This window comes from Impatiens glandulifera, chromosome 5 (genome assembly GCF_907164915.1).
Source record: "Impatiens glandulifera chromosome 5, dImpGla2.1, whole genome shotgun sequence".
Taxonomy (NCBI): Eukaryota; Viridiplantae; Streptophyta; class Magnoliopsida; order Ericales; family Balsaminaceae; genus Impatiens; species Impatiens glandulifera.
The window spans coordinates 46,907,724-46,923,356 of record NC_061866.1 but is presented as its reverse complement, the minus strand read 5'-3'; the positions used below and the strand labels follow the sequence as shown (position 1 = coordinate 46,923,356).

The 15,633-nt window shown below is 27.2% G+C and overlaps 1 protein-coding gene across 1 annotated transcript; it reads right to left on the bottom strand.

The window, feature by feature from the left end:
* Positions 1-894: 894 nt before the first annotated feature.
* LOC124939808 (zinc finger protein 8-like) lies at positions 895-2,036 on the bottom strand. The gene has a single exon (XM_047480256.1). It carries the CDS (start codon positions 1,978-1,980, stop codon positions 1,495-1,497), a length of 486 nt encoding a protein of 161 aa, XP_047336212.1. The 5' UTR covers positions 1,981-2,036; the 3' UTR covers positions 895-1,494.
* Between the last annotated feature and the right edge of the window lie 13,597 nt (positions 2,037-15,633).

Below are 15,633 nucleotides of genomic sequence, written 5' to 3'. Positions count from 1 at the left end.
ATAGAGTACATTCTTATTTGTTGCGAAAAGAGTTAAACACAATTTTGACTCTTTTCAATAATATGATCATTTATTTAGTTTGAAGGTCATTTAATTAGTCAAGTGTCCTTGAACCAAATATCATTCCAAAGATTCACATAACTAAATCATGATTTAAGGTATTAACGTTTCTCAATTTATGTTAAAAATATATGATATTGAAGAATGAAATCGTTGTTCGAGAATAAACAAAATGATGTAATACTGAGGTTAATCAAGCGATTAACTTGGCTAAGGTATTGACATTGATCTAAAGCAATCACACAATATAAAATGGAATCTATCAGACAGATTAGGTTAAATTCAACTAAATACAATTATTTGAAATTGTATTTTTAGTTGAGATATTATTTCACCATAATTAATGTGAAATTCATATCAATAAGATAACAACAAAAATGAAACTTTCTATTACTTTTTACATAATTAAAACACAAACATTTATAGAAATCTTATCTAGTACTCAAAATCCATATATAACCAAGAAAGCAAATAAAAACATTAATGATGATGTGTATATGTGAAATGTATGCCTGCTTTTAAACCTATTTATAGCAAAAACGAGAAAGAAGTGTAAGAAATATATACCTTTAAGAAATGTTAAAAAGATATTTATGTAATGAAATCATAGGATACCTAATATATATATTTTTTTTATAAACTGCAAAAAGTACTATATACATCTTTAAATAAGAAAGGGACCACACCATTACTGAACCCCCAATAGTTACATATGTGTCAAAATCTACTCCAGCCTATTTAATATACACCAATAATTATTTTATTTTTCAAAATTCAAAATAATTCATAAATCAATTTTTTTAAATAAATAAATGACTGCATTGAAGAATATTATAGATAAATTATGGTAATTTATAATTAATTAGCATTTTGATGAAAGTTCTATAATTAAAAAAAAGAAAGAAAGTGAATTACATATTTAATCTTGCGGTTACAGATGAAGATCCAAACTGACGTGATGATCTTGCACGGCGGCGTTTTTCAAATCGTAAAAGTACGGCGGCGGCGGCGGTGGCCGCGGTTTGAATGATTCGTTAACATCAGTTAACAAAGGCATGGAGTGAACTACTGGACGGTCACGATTAAAAGTTGAGGTATGGAGGGTTGGATTTATACGCCACAATCCCATAGGGTTACCGTTTATTGCTGCCGCCGGCGGCGGCGGCGGATGATGAGTGTATACGTATGACCCATGATGATTCTCGTAAAACCTAGGAATAAATCAAAGATAAGAACAGTGTCGGCCTCGATTATTGGACTACCCCTTATCCATTTAAAAACATTGTTTAACACTAATTTTAGTTTAAAAAACTGATTTTTTTGAGATTTAAAACTTTTATATTATGCTATCTTAATTTAATTTATACTCTCATCCACTGCGGTGGTCGGTTTACCTTAAAACCGACTAAAATTGAACTCGTGACATTTGATAGGTTAAAGTAACGCGTTAGATATTTTAACATACCGGGAGGGGTAAGCGTAGGAGGAGGAGGGAGACCATGCGGCGTGAAGGACGGCGGCGGAGTGGAGGTGGGCACGTTTGGCGTGTTGACGTTCTCTTTTGTGGGCGTTTTGGTGGCCGCCGAGAGCTTGAGAAGTGGGGAAGTTTCTACAACAATAATGGCACTCGAATTTCCTGTTGTTGTTGGTGTTGGTAATGGTGGTTTCTCCGGCGGCGCTGTTAGTGGTGGTGGACGGTTCTTGGTGGATATCTTGGTCGTCGTCTTCTTCGTTGTCGGAGGTTTGGTCGGGGGAGAAATCAATGCCGAAAAGGCGAATGGGTTTGTCTTTGTTGATTGGTGGAGGTGGTCGGATGAAGGGTAATTGAGAGAAAGATTCAACTCTCATGAAATCATGAGTGATGTTGTTGTTGTTATTATTATTATTCTCTCTCATCTCACTACTGTTATTCATCTCCATTAGATTTTGAGGGGAATGTCAAAAAGACTATATCGGATTCTATTGTATATAAATAAATAATACTTTAAAAGGGGGAGGAGAGTGATGTCTTCCTGGTATGTATAAGGTTTAATTCTTCTATGCACTTCTTGCTTTATTTAATTCTTTCTTTTTTTTTTCTTTTTTTATTAAAGTTTTTCTTTCAATTGTTAAGGTTTTTTTTTTTTCATGTTGTCAATTATGTCTGATAAAACTTTTTTTTAGGGTTTGTATAGAAAATATCATATTGGTTAAGGACCAAAATGAATAAGGCATGTGAGGTGAAATTGTTATATTCAACGTTACCAAATTAATTATTATTAACCAACTAAGATAGATCGAGTGACAAAGTGATTTAAAAAAAAAAGTAAGGATCACAAGTTTAATTCATACTTAAAACGCTTAAATTGAAGTTGTTATCATGTCTTTGGGGTCATATTAGGATCTTATATTAAAAAAACAAAAAATTAATCTATCATTATTAAAATTTAGAATTAATAATTAAGTTTTTAACAATTAACTATATATATATATATATATATATATATATATATATATATATATATATATATATATATATATATATATATATATATATATATATATATATATATATATATATATATATATATATATATAAATTACCCTATTGATTTTATTTATTTTTCAAAATTAAAATAAAATAAATTTGAAGTATTTCATAATTAAGCTATATTTCCATATAAATATTATAGATAACCATGGATCAATATCGTTGATCATTACAAATCATATGTTAGGACAAATAGATAAAACTAATCCGCATTAATATAGCTTCAGTATTTTACAAACAAACTCAAACCACGTATCAATATTTTGTCACAAATTTACAAAATAAAACTATTTCAAATAAATAAAAGTTTTGATAAGTAAATTAGACAAATAGTAAGTACTGAGAATAATCATACCCCTTTTAGTACTCATATTTCATTATTTTTTTCTGTGCCCGAATTATGAAAGAGGCTGCCTCAAATCAAACAAAATGATCAAACACTCCTCTAAGTGTATTTTGGTAACTTTGTTGGTCATGTTTTATTTCTTGCGAGAAATCGCACTTCATTTTTGTGTTTCTTTTTCAAGTTTAAACTATTTGTCTATCGCCTCCTTCTACTCGTCGTTCTTTTCAGACTTATCAATAATTTTCACAATCTCAAGTATCGATTCCTCATTCGCATTGATAAGATTATCAATTCCCTTGATTTTGTCCCTTATCAAGCGAATTAGTCAATCGATAATCATGCAATCAACCACTCTATATCATTGTAAATTTTACGAGCTAATAAATCCATCAAATCAATAAACCAAAACAATATGCAAATGTATCATTATCTGCAATAAGAAAACAACCCACCAAAGTAATATATGTTTATAAACAAGTCATAGTATAAGTTAATAACCTAGTTAATTAACATATCACCATCACCACTACCATCTTACAATTAATTAAATTGACCATAGTCATCTACCTAAAAGATATATATTACCAACACACACATAGAAATGAATTCTCTCACTAGGACCAGTTGGTAAGTGATGAATAATTGATGGTTAGTAATTCTGAGATAGGTGTTAGCTATAAATGTACCAAAAAGTGGTCCTCAAGTTAGATGCATTCATTCATTCTTCTTCATCAATAATTAACCTAAAACTAGTAACAATTCTTTGTTAAATTAAATACATCATTACCCTAATAGTTTAACTATAATTTTCAAGTTTAATTGTAATAAACTTGTAATTCATATATAGATTCAGATAGAGTGATGCTTAATTTGTGCTTAAAACAACAAAAGTACCTTAATAAACAAAGCATTATTGAGAATAAAAAGTACAATCTTCTAGCTATATATAGCTAGCATTCACATAATAACACTTTAATAATTTATTAAATATTATAAGAGATTAATATATAATTAATTAATTAATCAAAATAATTATGATGAAATATCTTTCAGACTGTTGCAAAGCTCTTGCATGCTTGTCCCGTTTCGCAATTATTCCAACGCCCTCATAATTTTGCCTTTCCAGGAAACGTCACCATCTCTCTCCTCTCTCTTTTATAATATATACCAATCAAATAAACCTTTTTTTCCTTATAATTAATCTAAATATGAAAACTTACGAGGAAGTTTAATAATTGTATATTAATTCTATATATATACGTTACTTATATCAAATAAACTAGTATCATATCATAAATATATATTTACGCTACCTGCTATTGGATTATGCTTAATTCGTAATATATAGTAAAATTCAAAATAACTCCTTCCTTGGCTTTACTATATATTTTAAGAAGCTACGTAGCTATAGCTAGATAGCTAGATAATTAATTGCATCTTTTAATTACTTTTTTTTTCTTTCTAATTTTCATTGATCCATAAATCAAGGAGAATTAGGGGCATGTTCCATTTTAGTTATTTGAGGGCTTTTGTTTAAAATTTGATGAAAACATAGGTTATTTTTTTTATTAAATTATTATAATGTTTTTATTATTTAAAACTAAAATTTGATAAGGATAAAATAAGAATATTTTAGTATATTAGTTGATGAAATTAGTGATTTTATGATTATAATGACAATGATGTGCAAAAATTATAAATAAATAAAAACCATAAGAATCTCAAAAAACACGCACATCAAACAAGCTACAATGATGAAACATCCTAATTACATGGCTGATGTGGTGTTTTTTTGGATTATAATTAAATTTTAAAATCTTATTTTTATAGATTTTTTTTAATGTATGAGAGCATAACATGACCCCTACAAGACCTTCACTTCAACTTAATGCAACCATTGACTTTTTGTTTATTAAAATCATTCTTGTGAGCTAACTTAGTGGGTTCAAAAAATATGTAGATTTTTAATTTGTTTAATTATCATAATAACAATTTGTATTTAAAATCTAAATTTTATAAAAATAAATAAAATTATTTTAATATTTTTGTTAATAAATTGAATGGTTAATTGTTTTAATTGAATAGATATAGGTTATGAGAAAAAAAAAACCTAGATCAAACTCTTGCTGAAACATCATAATTACATGGTTTATTATTATATATATTAAGGTATATGAAGTTTTATTTAATTACATTTTTTAAAATTAATTAATTGTTTGCACCATCCCTAAAACCCCCCTTTTTTGTTTAATGAACTTTGTTAGGAATTATGCATGCAATAATTAATTAATTAAAGAGTCTATGTTGTAGTAACTATGAAATGAATGTATATGATGAGGTGAGTTATGCGTGATGTTAGATTTTATAATAATAAAATAATAATAATAATAATAATAAATGGAAAGTACGTACGTTTGTCTGATCAAGTCAAGTATAGGAGAAAAGTAGGGATGGTCCCATTTATAAATATTGAATTTAGATAAAAAAAAATAAAAAAGTTTGATCAAGGAAGAAAAATGATGATATATGGAAGGTGGTGTAGGGTAGGTGTGTAAGGACTAAGGGGGGGCCAAATATGATGAGCCATATTATATGAAAGCTAAAGGAAAGGCCCACACAAAAACACTCTTGTGAGTTGTGAGTAACCCTTAACAACAATAGCTAGCAACCCTTCATTCATTCATTCATGCAAAGCCTCCATTAAAGTTTCTCTTTCACATGCACATGACTTTGCATAGGGGAAGAGTGTAGATTAACTATTATAGGGGACCATATTTATGTCATTTGGTGGGGGATTCATCTTCTTCAACTCAACTGCAACTTGTCCCCCTCATAAAAGTCTTTTTTTTTATTATTTATTTGAAATTCTATATTATAGTGATAATAAGAGTTAAATACTAACCCTAAGTTTTTAAGTTCGAGCCATCTTCACCTAGTTAAATACTTAAATGTGTTTCGGGTTACATACTTAATCCGTTTCTCCATTTTAAGTGAGAGATAAAAGATATGAATTTAGAGAGTTGGTTTTGAGGGTCTGACAAACAATTAATTAAAGAGATGGTGAAATGGGAAAGTACGCGAACACACTAGTCATGTGTCAGTATAACTTACTGCCCTAATCTATTCTTCAAACCCTGTCTTTTCAGAAACTAAATACCCACTTCATTTACCCCCCTTATATAGTTACTATTTATTTCATTTACTACCCACGACCACAACACATTTAGGGCTAGTTTCTTACATATTGCTTATTTTATTTTATTATAAAATTAGATGTTATTTGAATTTTGAATTTGATAAATTTAAAAAAGAGAAAGTTTTAGAGCTTGTTTGATATATATTGTTTTTTTATTGTTTAAAATTCAATATTTTTCTAATATTCACTTCATTTATAATATTCATTTTATCTAATAAAATATTATTTATTTAATATTTTATCTCTCATCATTTTATCTCTCATCATTTTATCTTATATATTTAAAAGGTATAATGATTATAATTTATTTTTAATATTTTTTTATAAAATTAAGACAAACAAATAATTTATCTTAAACCGGGATAAATAAAAAAAAAATATAAGATTAAACAACTTTCAGCGAATAATTTAGTTGATGAATAAGTGCTTAATTGTTAAAATGATAATGATGTGATAGAAAAAAATAAAATTTATAAAAAACCCATATCAAAGTAGCTCTTAAACATGGATACAAAGAGTTTCAATTTTTTAACCATTTTGAATTATAATTTTTTTAGTATTTTGTTCTCTTATAATGTACTGATTTTTTTTAAATAACATTATTCTACAAATAATTTTATCAATGAGATTCATAATTTATTAATTAAAATAATAAAATATTCTTTATTTTATCGTATTATATATATATATATATATATATATTTAAATAGAAGCTAGCATGAAACTCCACTTTCACCTACATTTAAATTATTTTAATTATATATTGATATTATTTAAGTTATTTTTAAAAAAAAATCACATTTCTTTCAAAATTTATACTAAACAAAATTATTAAAATAAGATAAAATCAATTCATTATTTGACTCGGATGAATTTTTATTATTATTTGTGTTCTAAAAAATATATGAAATCAATAAATAAATGTTTGTATCTTTTAAAAACAGAATAATAATAATAAATTTCCTTACAAAGAACAATAAAACATCACATGGCAAACACCCCTACATGCAAGGACAATTAATAATTGGGTTGATCATATGAAATAAAATTGAAAATTACACCTAAAGCCAAAAATTAAATCTTAAGTTTTAAGTTACAATTTCATCCTTAATTTCCCTTATTCCAACCTGAAACGCAATAGATTAAGCTTATTCATGTCAACATGAAACATAGACATGTTTCTATCCGTTCAAATTGACCGCACAATAAAAGTATATGACTCGAGAGATTTGTCTTAAGCAATGCGATTTTTTTGGTTATTTATACCACTCAAACTATTTAATGTCATTTCACTCTTATTGGATCATTTATCGTATTACTCAATTAATTAACAAAAATACTTAAAACTATATTTTATTTTTAAATTATAATTATTTATTTTATTATTATATATTAATACCTTATAAGTATTTTAATAAAAAAGAAAGAAATGACCACATCTTTAACATCACTCATCATTACCATTTTCCTAAAGCCCTAAACTTTTAATAAAATTCAAATTAAAACAAGGCTAATGTTTTTCGAATATTTATTAATTAGTTTTTATTTTTCATTTGAGCTAGTTTGAGCTTATTTGTTCATTCTTAAACATTAATTTTTAACTTATTTTAAAAGTTTCAATACATTTAATCACTCTAAATTATTATTCTTATTTTTTCAAGATTATTCAGCTTATTTACTATAATTATATACCATACTTACAACAGTAAATATATATTTTATTTTATTTACTATAATTATATACCATACTTACAACAGTAAATATATATTTTATTTTATTTAATAAGTATTGTAAAACACATGACTTCACATAATTATATGCCAACTACTTCTTTATCAATCCTCTCTTTCTCTTTATTTGAGTCCTCTGCAACTATTTTTTTTTCTATCTTTTTATATTTTTGCAGTTTTAACTTTTGTAATTATTCTTCCTGTTTGGTCGTTTATGATAGAAGCACACGTCCTTTTCAACTTTTAAAAAGGAACACTGGTAATTCAGTGATGAGGGACAAGAAGAGAATACTATTATTTAATTATATTAATTCTCTTAAATATATTTTAACTTCATTTTTGCCACCTGCATGCATTAATAATAATCGTGTCCAAGTCATGTGTTCTTGTGAGGGTATATTAATTATTTTTGTAGATTCAATATATATTTATTCATTTTATTAATTAATTACTCTGCACTGCAAGAAACGGTCGCCCTGCATGTCTCAAAGTCTGTGCACTCACCAAACGCATCTCAATTCATCACTATGGAGCGGGATCAACCCCTAAACTAAGTGATTAAAAAAATATGAAAAAAAAGATTAAATATGTAGTACGCAAACACACTTAACTATTTAACCAGACGATAAATTAACGGGCTCGAACCAAGGAACTTAGGATTAATATTCATCTTTTATTGCCGCTATCCACTAGACTAGAAGAGTGGATAAATTCAAGAAGTTAATTTTTTTTTATGGTTTTGAATTTGATTGTACATTATTTCACTATTTTTTATTATTAATCGTATTAATAATTAAAATATTATTTATTTTTTTATAAATAAATTATTATTATATATTAATACAAATTAAATATTTTTTAATCAAAATATTTAATTATCTGCCCTACAAGGCAATATATGTAGATCCACAATTTCATCATAATTATTATCACTTTTTCCAAACTTTCAACAATGTAGTTAATAATTTGATTATTACTGTGAAATTATTTTTAATCCGGGACGGATCATATTTTAAGTTATGGTGAACTTAAAATAATAACGAGAAATTAAAAATATATATATATATATATATAAAGTTTTATCACTTTTTTAATAATTAGATAAAAACAATGAATTATATTAAGTTTTAAAAAAAATTGAAAGTAATGTTATATTTTTTCCGGTCTAAGTCAACGAAAACTGCATTGGGTACATTCAAATTATTATAACATAAATTGTGACACTAATTAAAATTAATTAATGAAAATAAGATAAATAAACATAAAACCTCAAATAAGAAGGAAAACCACAATATTTTAAAACTATTAAATCAAGATTCATAAGAAGGAAAAGCTTAGATATACTCCCTGATACACTTTTTATTTTATTTAAAAAGTTAGAACGATACCACATAATTATGTTTTGTCACTTTAATTTAAAACATTTTTTTTTATTGTAAATTTAAAATAGAACTCACTGTATATCTTAATTTGCTCTTTTAAACACAATAATTGTGATTTGATCTACTTTAATGAATTTAATTATTACTAGTTAATTGAGTTGGCATGATACAAAATGAAATCATTTAACAAATCAAATGAAATCTAATTGTACGTATATTCTAAGCTAATTGATTTTTTGTGGTAAATCTTGTTTGTTACTACAAATTAATGTCAATTAAGATCATGTCAATCAAAACCACTAGAATACTATTATGAGATTTTGACGCAACAGTACGTGCGACAAAGAAAGAACAATAATATTAAATTAATATATATATATATATATATATATATATATATATATTCTCTAGAGATAAATAGTAGAATACCATATAATGAAGAAATTAGATAAGATACCGACTACTTTGAAAACTGATGATAAGATTGTAACATTTATGTGTGAACAAGAAAATTCCATGTACTTGTTGATATTTCAATTCACTAATGAAATGACCCATCTATTATTTTTTTTATAAAATGTATCATTACTCTTTAATTAATTAATTAACTTGTCAATTATATAATTAATTATCCAGTATATAGTTGTAACATCCTCAATGAACCATTCATAATTCTAACTTAATAATTAAGAGATTAATTAAAGTTAGGGCAATGAGAGAAAACTAGCTAGGTCTGTCCACTATCTAGTGAGAGAGAGAGAGAGGTTCTAAAATAAAACCCTAACTGTTCTATCCTAAGAACAAAAAGTGGAAAAATTCAAGCTATATATGGTGTGAAAACCCTAGCTCAGGTTCAACATGCATTAATTTATATAATCTCCACTAGAATACTATCACACAAGAGTTGACGAATTTAAACACCCACAAATGTGAAAAACCCAAATACCCCAATTGTGAAAGTGAAGACAAAGGATGGTGAAAGGAAAAACAGCCATGTCCATATCAAGTTCATGATGGGTTTTCTTCACTTAATGTGGACAGCATGTAAAGTAAAGTAAAAAAAAAAGACCCTCTCATAAGTACTACTGTCAATCTATTGAATTATTGTATTGTATGATAAATTATAAAGTAGTATATAATTAGCTTTTTGAACTCATTTTATTATTATTATTACTACTATTGCCCGACGTTTTCAAATTGTGTCCATTTGGACCACACGGCCAAAAAACACTTCTTTGTCAGATGTTACATTAAACACCATATATGGGAAGGAAGGCATCTTCCTTATCATATGGTCCCCTTTTCTTCTTTTATATGACATATGATTATGTCCTCTCTCTTTCCTTCTCTATTAATCTTATTAAACTCTACTTCAACTAAACACTTCTTTTGGGTACTATCTTTAAACAACCGACGCTCATCTCTTTGTCTCGACCCTTGTAAACGTGTTATACATTAGCTCCTGTCACAATTAACATTCATTATGTATTATTAATATTATTATCGCGACTACCACATGTAAGCCTAGACAATACACCATTCATTATTAATTTCCTAGTCCGTTGCTTTGAGGAACATGTGAATGTGCAAAGAAGTGGATTGACACCTGACTGGTGACTACTACTTGTGTCTAACCTAAACAAAAGGGATGATAAACATATTAGGCCTTGTTCGGTTTGAGTTATTTTAATAACGCAAACAAAATATAATATAATTTCACTATATTCTCATTAATCACATTACGCAATTCATTAACCAAAATATTAAAATACCATATATTTTAAATTATTATTTTACAAAAAATAATGGTCACTTTCTCAAAATCATTAAAAAACATTATTTTTTTTCTCCTTCTAGGTTATTATCCGAACATGCTCTTAAATATATAAGTAAATGCTTATCCAAATGTCTAACTAATAATGGAAAAAAAAACGTGTATTTTCTGGCATCGTCAAATAATTAGTTATAAAAAATGGTTAAGTTTTTATGGATACTATGCATAGGAGTTTGTTTCTATAGAGGAGTGTAATGATTTCATTGTGATAACATTGATCAGTTATAAAGATTTGCAGCTATATTCTTAGCATTTGGGATGTTAAGAAACAATACTTTTTTTAATAATCCCGAGTATTTAAAAAAAAAAAATACTCTAAATATTATGTGCAAACCTTTTTTTTTTTTTTAAATTCACAAAAGTTTGGTGAAAAATCAACATCTTTAGATTTTAGAAGATTTGCCCAACTAATAAGGATGAATATTTCAACATCGATATTGTTTAATTTTTTAAAAAAATGTTCTAAATGTAGATGAGGTGGAAAATTGCAATAGGCTTGATCTGAATCTTGTGTTTACTTTAAATCTAACACCATCAAGTTAAGGGTTCCACCACTATGTACTAATATGTTTAAATAATTAAACATTGATCATTCCAACTTGTATATATTCATTCAATGGTTATTAATTAATTATTTGATATTGATATTTCTAAGAGAATTTTCTATTTAACAAAAGACTGGTTATGGAGAAATATTAACTATTACAAATAATTTTAGTTTACTTTAGAATTTTTAATTAATAGGCCCCTTATAATTACTTGCATTTCACATCTTAACTGGTACAATTAATGATCCTGTATTTTTGTGTGATGGACAAATAAGATACTAATGAAACCAACAAATAGTTTTCATTGAATGAGGTCGATTGATGTTCACATGATATTATTATAAGATCGATCAATAATGTTCTACATCTTATAATTTATTTCAAGTCACTCTTAGATGGTCCACTTGTTCCATTCTAGATGTTGACATCGATCACAAATAAGTTTACTTAAAGTTACCCTTCAAAATCATTCATTAAAGTCGATATGACAAAGAGTGTATTTCCCCAATTAGTGGGAATCAAAATTAAGAAACCCTAATTAATCTCCTAAAAGGAGTCATTATTCACCCGTCGAGGTGTAAGGCGCCGATCCTAGCTAACCTCAACCAAAGTAATGAAATGGAGCTTAATTAAGAGGTCTAATTCTCATTTGCTCTTCTATTCCTTTGATCTAATTAAATGATTCAACATAAGACAATTTGGATATTGTAACAGACACAAGGATTTGCAGTTTGAACTCAAGCCTCTCATCATCAAGACCTTACATATCCCTACTACATTGAACTCCAAATTAAGAAGCCCCGGAAAATTGTGAGCAAAATGATATATAACAAAGTACACCCTCTCGACACAAAATGAATCTGCTCACAATGATAACAATTTACATCTCCATAGTTCACTATGAAAAACATTATGTTCGAGAAAAATAATACATTATATGGAACACCATAAAACCAAACACAATACCAAAAGAAATCCGGGCATACAAAAATCATGTTGAGTGCCCCTTGAAATATATTTTCCATGTTGAGACCAATTTTCTAACTTCAATCCTTTTTGGTTTTTTAAAGCATAATCATTTCATTAGTCATTATGTGGTGAAGATTGAAGTGCTAGAATTTAACAATTTCCTTTTGATAAACTATGATTTGTATATTTCGTAATTTTTCCATTTTTTTGCCGAATTTCACTGTATGTATGTGATGTAATTTGATTGTACTCGTTTGATGGGATTGATTAAACACAGAGCTAGCTAGTTGGAGTTTCGATTAAGCCGAAGTGGGTCGACATACATGTAGTAGACGAGGACATTGACTTGACAATGAAGAGTCATTTAACTTGATGAAGTGGTCCCTTCCATTGAAGAAAAGTACTAAAACCAACATATGGCCCTTATCTCCTTCTACCACACAAATGAATTATTGACTTCGATCTAGTAGGGGACAAAAAATTAAGGAGAATAATTAATTACTTGACATTTAACTTCATTTTTGTATGTTGATAGATGATTACGAGGTTAGCTGTTCTTTTGCCATAATTAACCCTTTTCTACTAATTATTATAAACGGTACGTGTTGGTGTTGATATATGCAAAATCTTATTAAATCTTGTTTGTTTTCTAGCAAAATTCGGCCTATGGTTTCCCTCTTATCATATGCAATTTTGGGTTTCTTATTTGATTTTTGTCATAGAAGGTTGTTGCTACCCAGGTTTCATGGTCGGACGAAAATTTGGAGATCTAAAACACCCTTTAAGATGTAATTTTTGGTTGTTAGAACATCATCCAAAATTGTATCATGACCAAGGCTGTCAAACTCTCGAGTTAACTCTTAAAATCTTACGATTTTACGATTTCACATTTTGCTAACGAGTCTGATTTTAAGTAAACTCTTAAATATGTAAACTCTTACGATTTTAAATTTATGATAATAAGATTTTACGATTTTACGAGTTTATAAATAATTTCGATTTTACGATTATATACGATTTTACTTTAAAAAAATAAATTTATATTTAAAAATAAAAAATAAAGTTATTATTTATTTAAATAAATTAATTAATATAATTAATTTTGTAAGTATAATTTTTTTATTGTGTTATTTACTTATTATTATTTTTTTAATTAATTTTATATTAAAATATATAATTTTTAAAAATTGGATAAGTATAAAATATTTAATTATATATATAAATAATAATAATATATAACTATTATTTTTCAAACTAAACTCTTACGATTTCATGTAAACTCTAGATTTTACGAGTTTACAATTAGAAAACGATTTTACGTAAACTCTCGATTTTGACAGCCTTGATCATGACCAATTATAAGTTAAAGAATACATGAATCTTTACTGTAAGTCAATATTGGGACTTTGCCAGGCTAAGAATGGATCGATAATTATTAAATTTTGAATGAAAATTTCTTTCACCTCATTGTCACCGATAATATATTTGTCAATCACTTACCTACACATTGCCCTTTTTTCGAAATTTACTACCCTTTTATAAGAAATTCTCATTCTTTCGGTTCTTGAGATTTGTAGATTGTTGCTCTTTTTATTGTTAATTGTTGGGTTTCATCATCTTTTATATGTTCATGTTAGAAGGAACTTTTTATCCGCATTTCTAATCTGGCTTGGATTGAACCTTGGAAGAGATTTTTGTTGAAGTGGAGAAAAACCCATTAGTTTTCACTCCTTGAGGGATCGAGATCAATGATTGTTGTTGCTGATTTATTTCAATACCTCCATGGTTTGAATTGGATGTTCACACATATAGTGTTTGACGTTTAGCCTAACCCTTCGACTACGTTGTCATTGTGGCTTCATCTATTTTTGTTCGTTTGCCGAAAGTTTGATAGTTAGTCATAGCTTTATTTGTTCGGGTTATGTTGTAGTTTGCTTATCTGAATCTGGTTGAAATGCCAACAATATTATGATGTCTAGTTGGGTAATACTTGTTTTTAATTTTATTTTATATATTTACTTATTTTGTTATAAACAAAATAAAATCGATCTTTGTTGAAAGAAAGAGTAAAACATTATCACATACCAAATTTGATGAGACAGGAGACCTTATAAAATGAATTCAAATTCTGTGTCTTTAAATAAATGGCAATATCTTTAGACATGACTTAGTTGCGAATCTTAACTTAGTTATAAAATGTTTAGGGACCATAATGATAAAAACAATAGACGCAACTTCCAATCTCAAGTAAACACAATTCCTCAAAAACGAGAATACTTATTTGGAAATCGTTATGAGTCTTATGACCATTCAAAAGTAATTTTTTTTTTGTGCAATTTAAGTTGATAGATATTGTGGCGGCTACTTTGAATGAATCACTTAAAATGCAAAAACTCTGTTTATTTGATAATAAAGAGGGACTAAAAAGCTTGTTTATTACTTTTTCAAATTACTAGTTTTACTATTTTGAGTTTGGACTATTGACTAGTTGTTTTATCATTAAAAGATGTTTTTGAGAAGTACTCTTATCTCCATGTATATATGCATGAATTCTATTATTTTGGGATCAATTAGTTTTTATTTATAATAATGTAGTTAATCATGGTGTTTTCCAGAATAATATTGTAATGTTTTCTTGAGACATATCTTTGTCAAGATTCTAGAAAGTTAGGCATTGTAGAGATTGTATTGATTCCCCATTTGTCCAATTCCATCGATTAAAGTTGGTCATAATGGGATGTAGGGTTACTAGGGTATAGCCACTCCCTCTGCAAGGTACTTTTTTTAGTTAATTTTTAATTTTATCATAAAGTTTCTATTGAACTTACCATATACTTTTCAATTTTAAATGATATTGCATTAACTAGTTATGGCTCATTGAGTCTAGTAATTGCCACTTTATAAGATTGAATAATTGCTTTATCCTTACTTTCAATCTTATCTATGGTAGTATAAACATGGGAAAGGAACAATCATGAAGCAAAATTTTGAAACCGCAAAGCATTAGATCGACTAACATGGAACAATGGATGAATAA

What these genes read in the sequence shown, in the direction of transcription:
- LOC124939808 (XM_047480256.1), bottom strand. Translation starts at nt 1,980, where the DNA reads ATGGAGATGAATAACAGTAGTGAGATGAGAGAGAATAATAATAATAAC.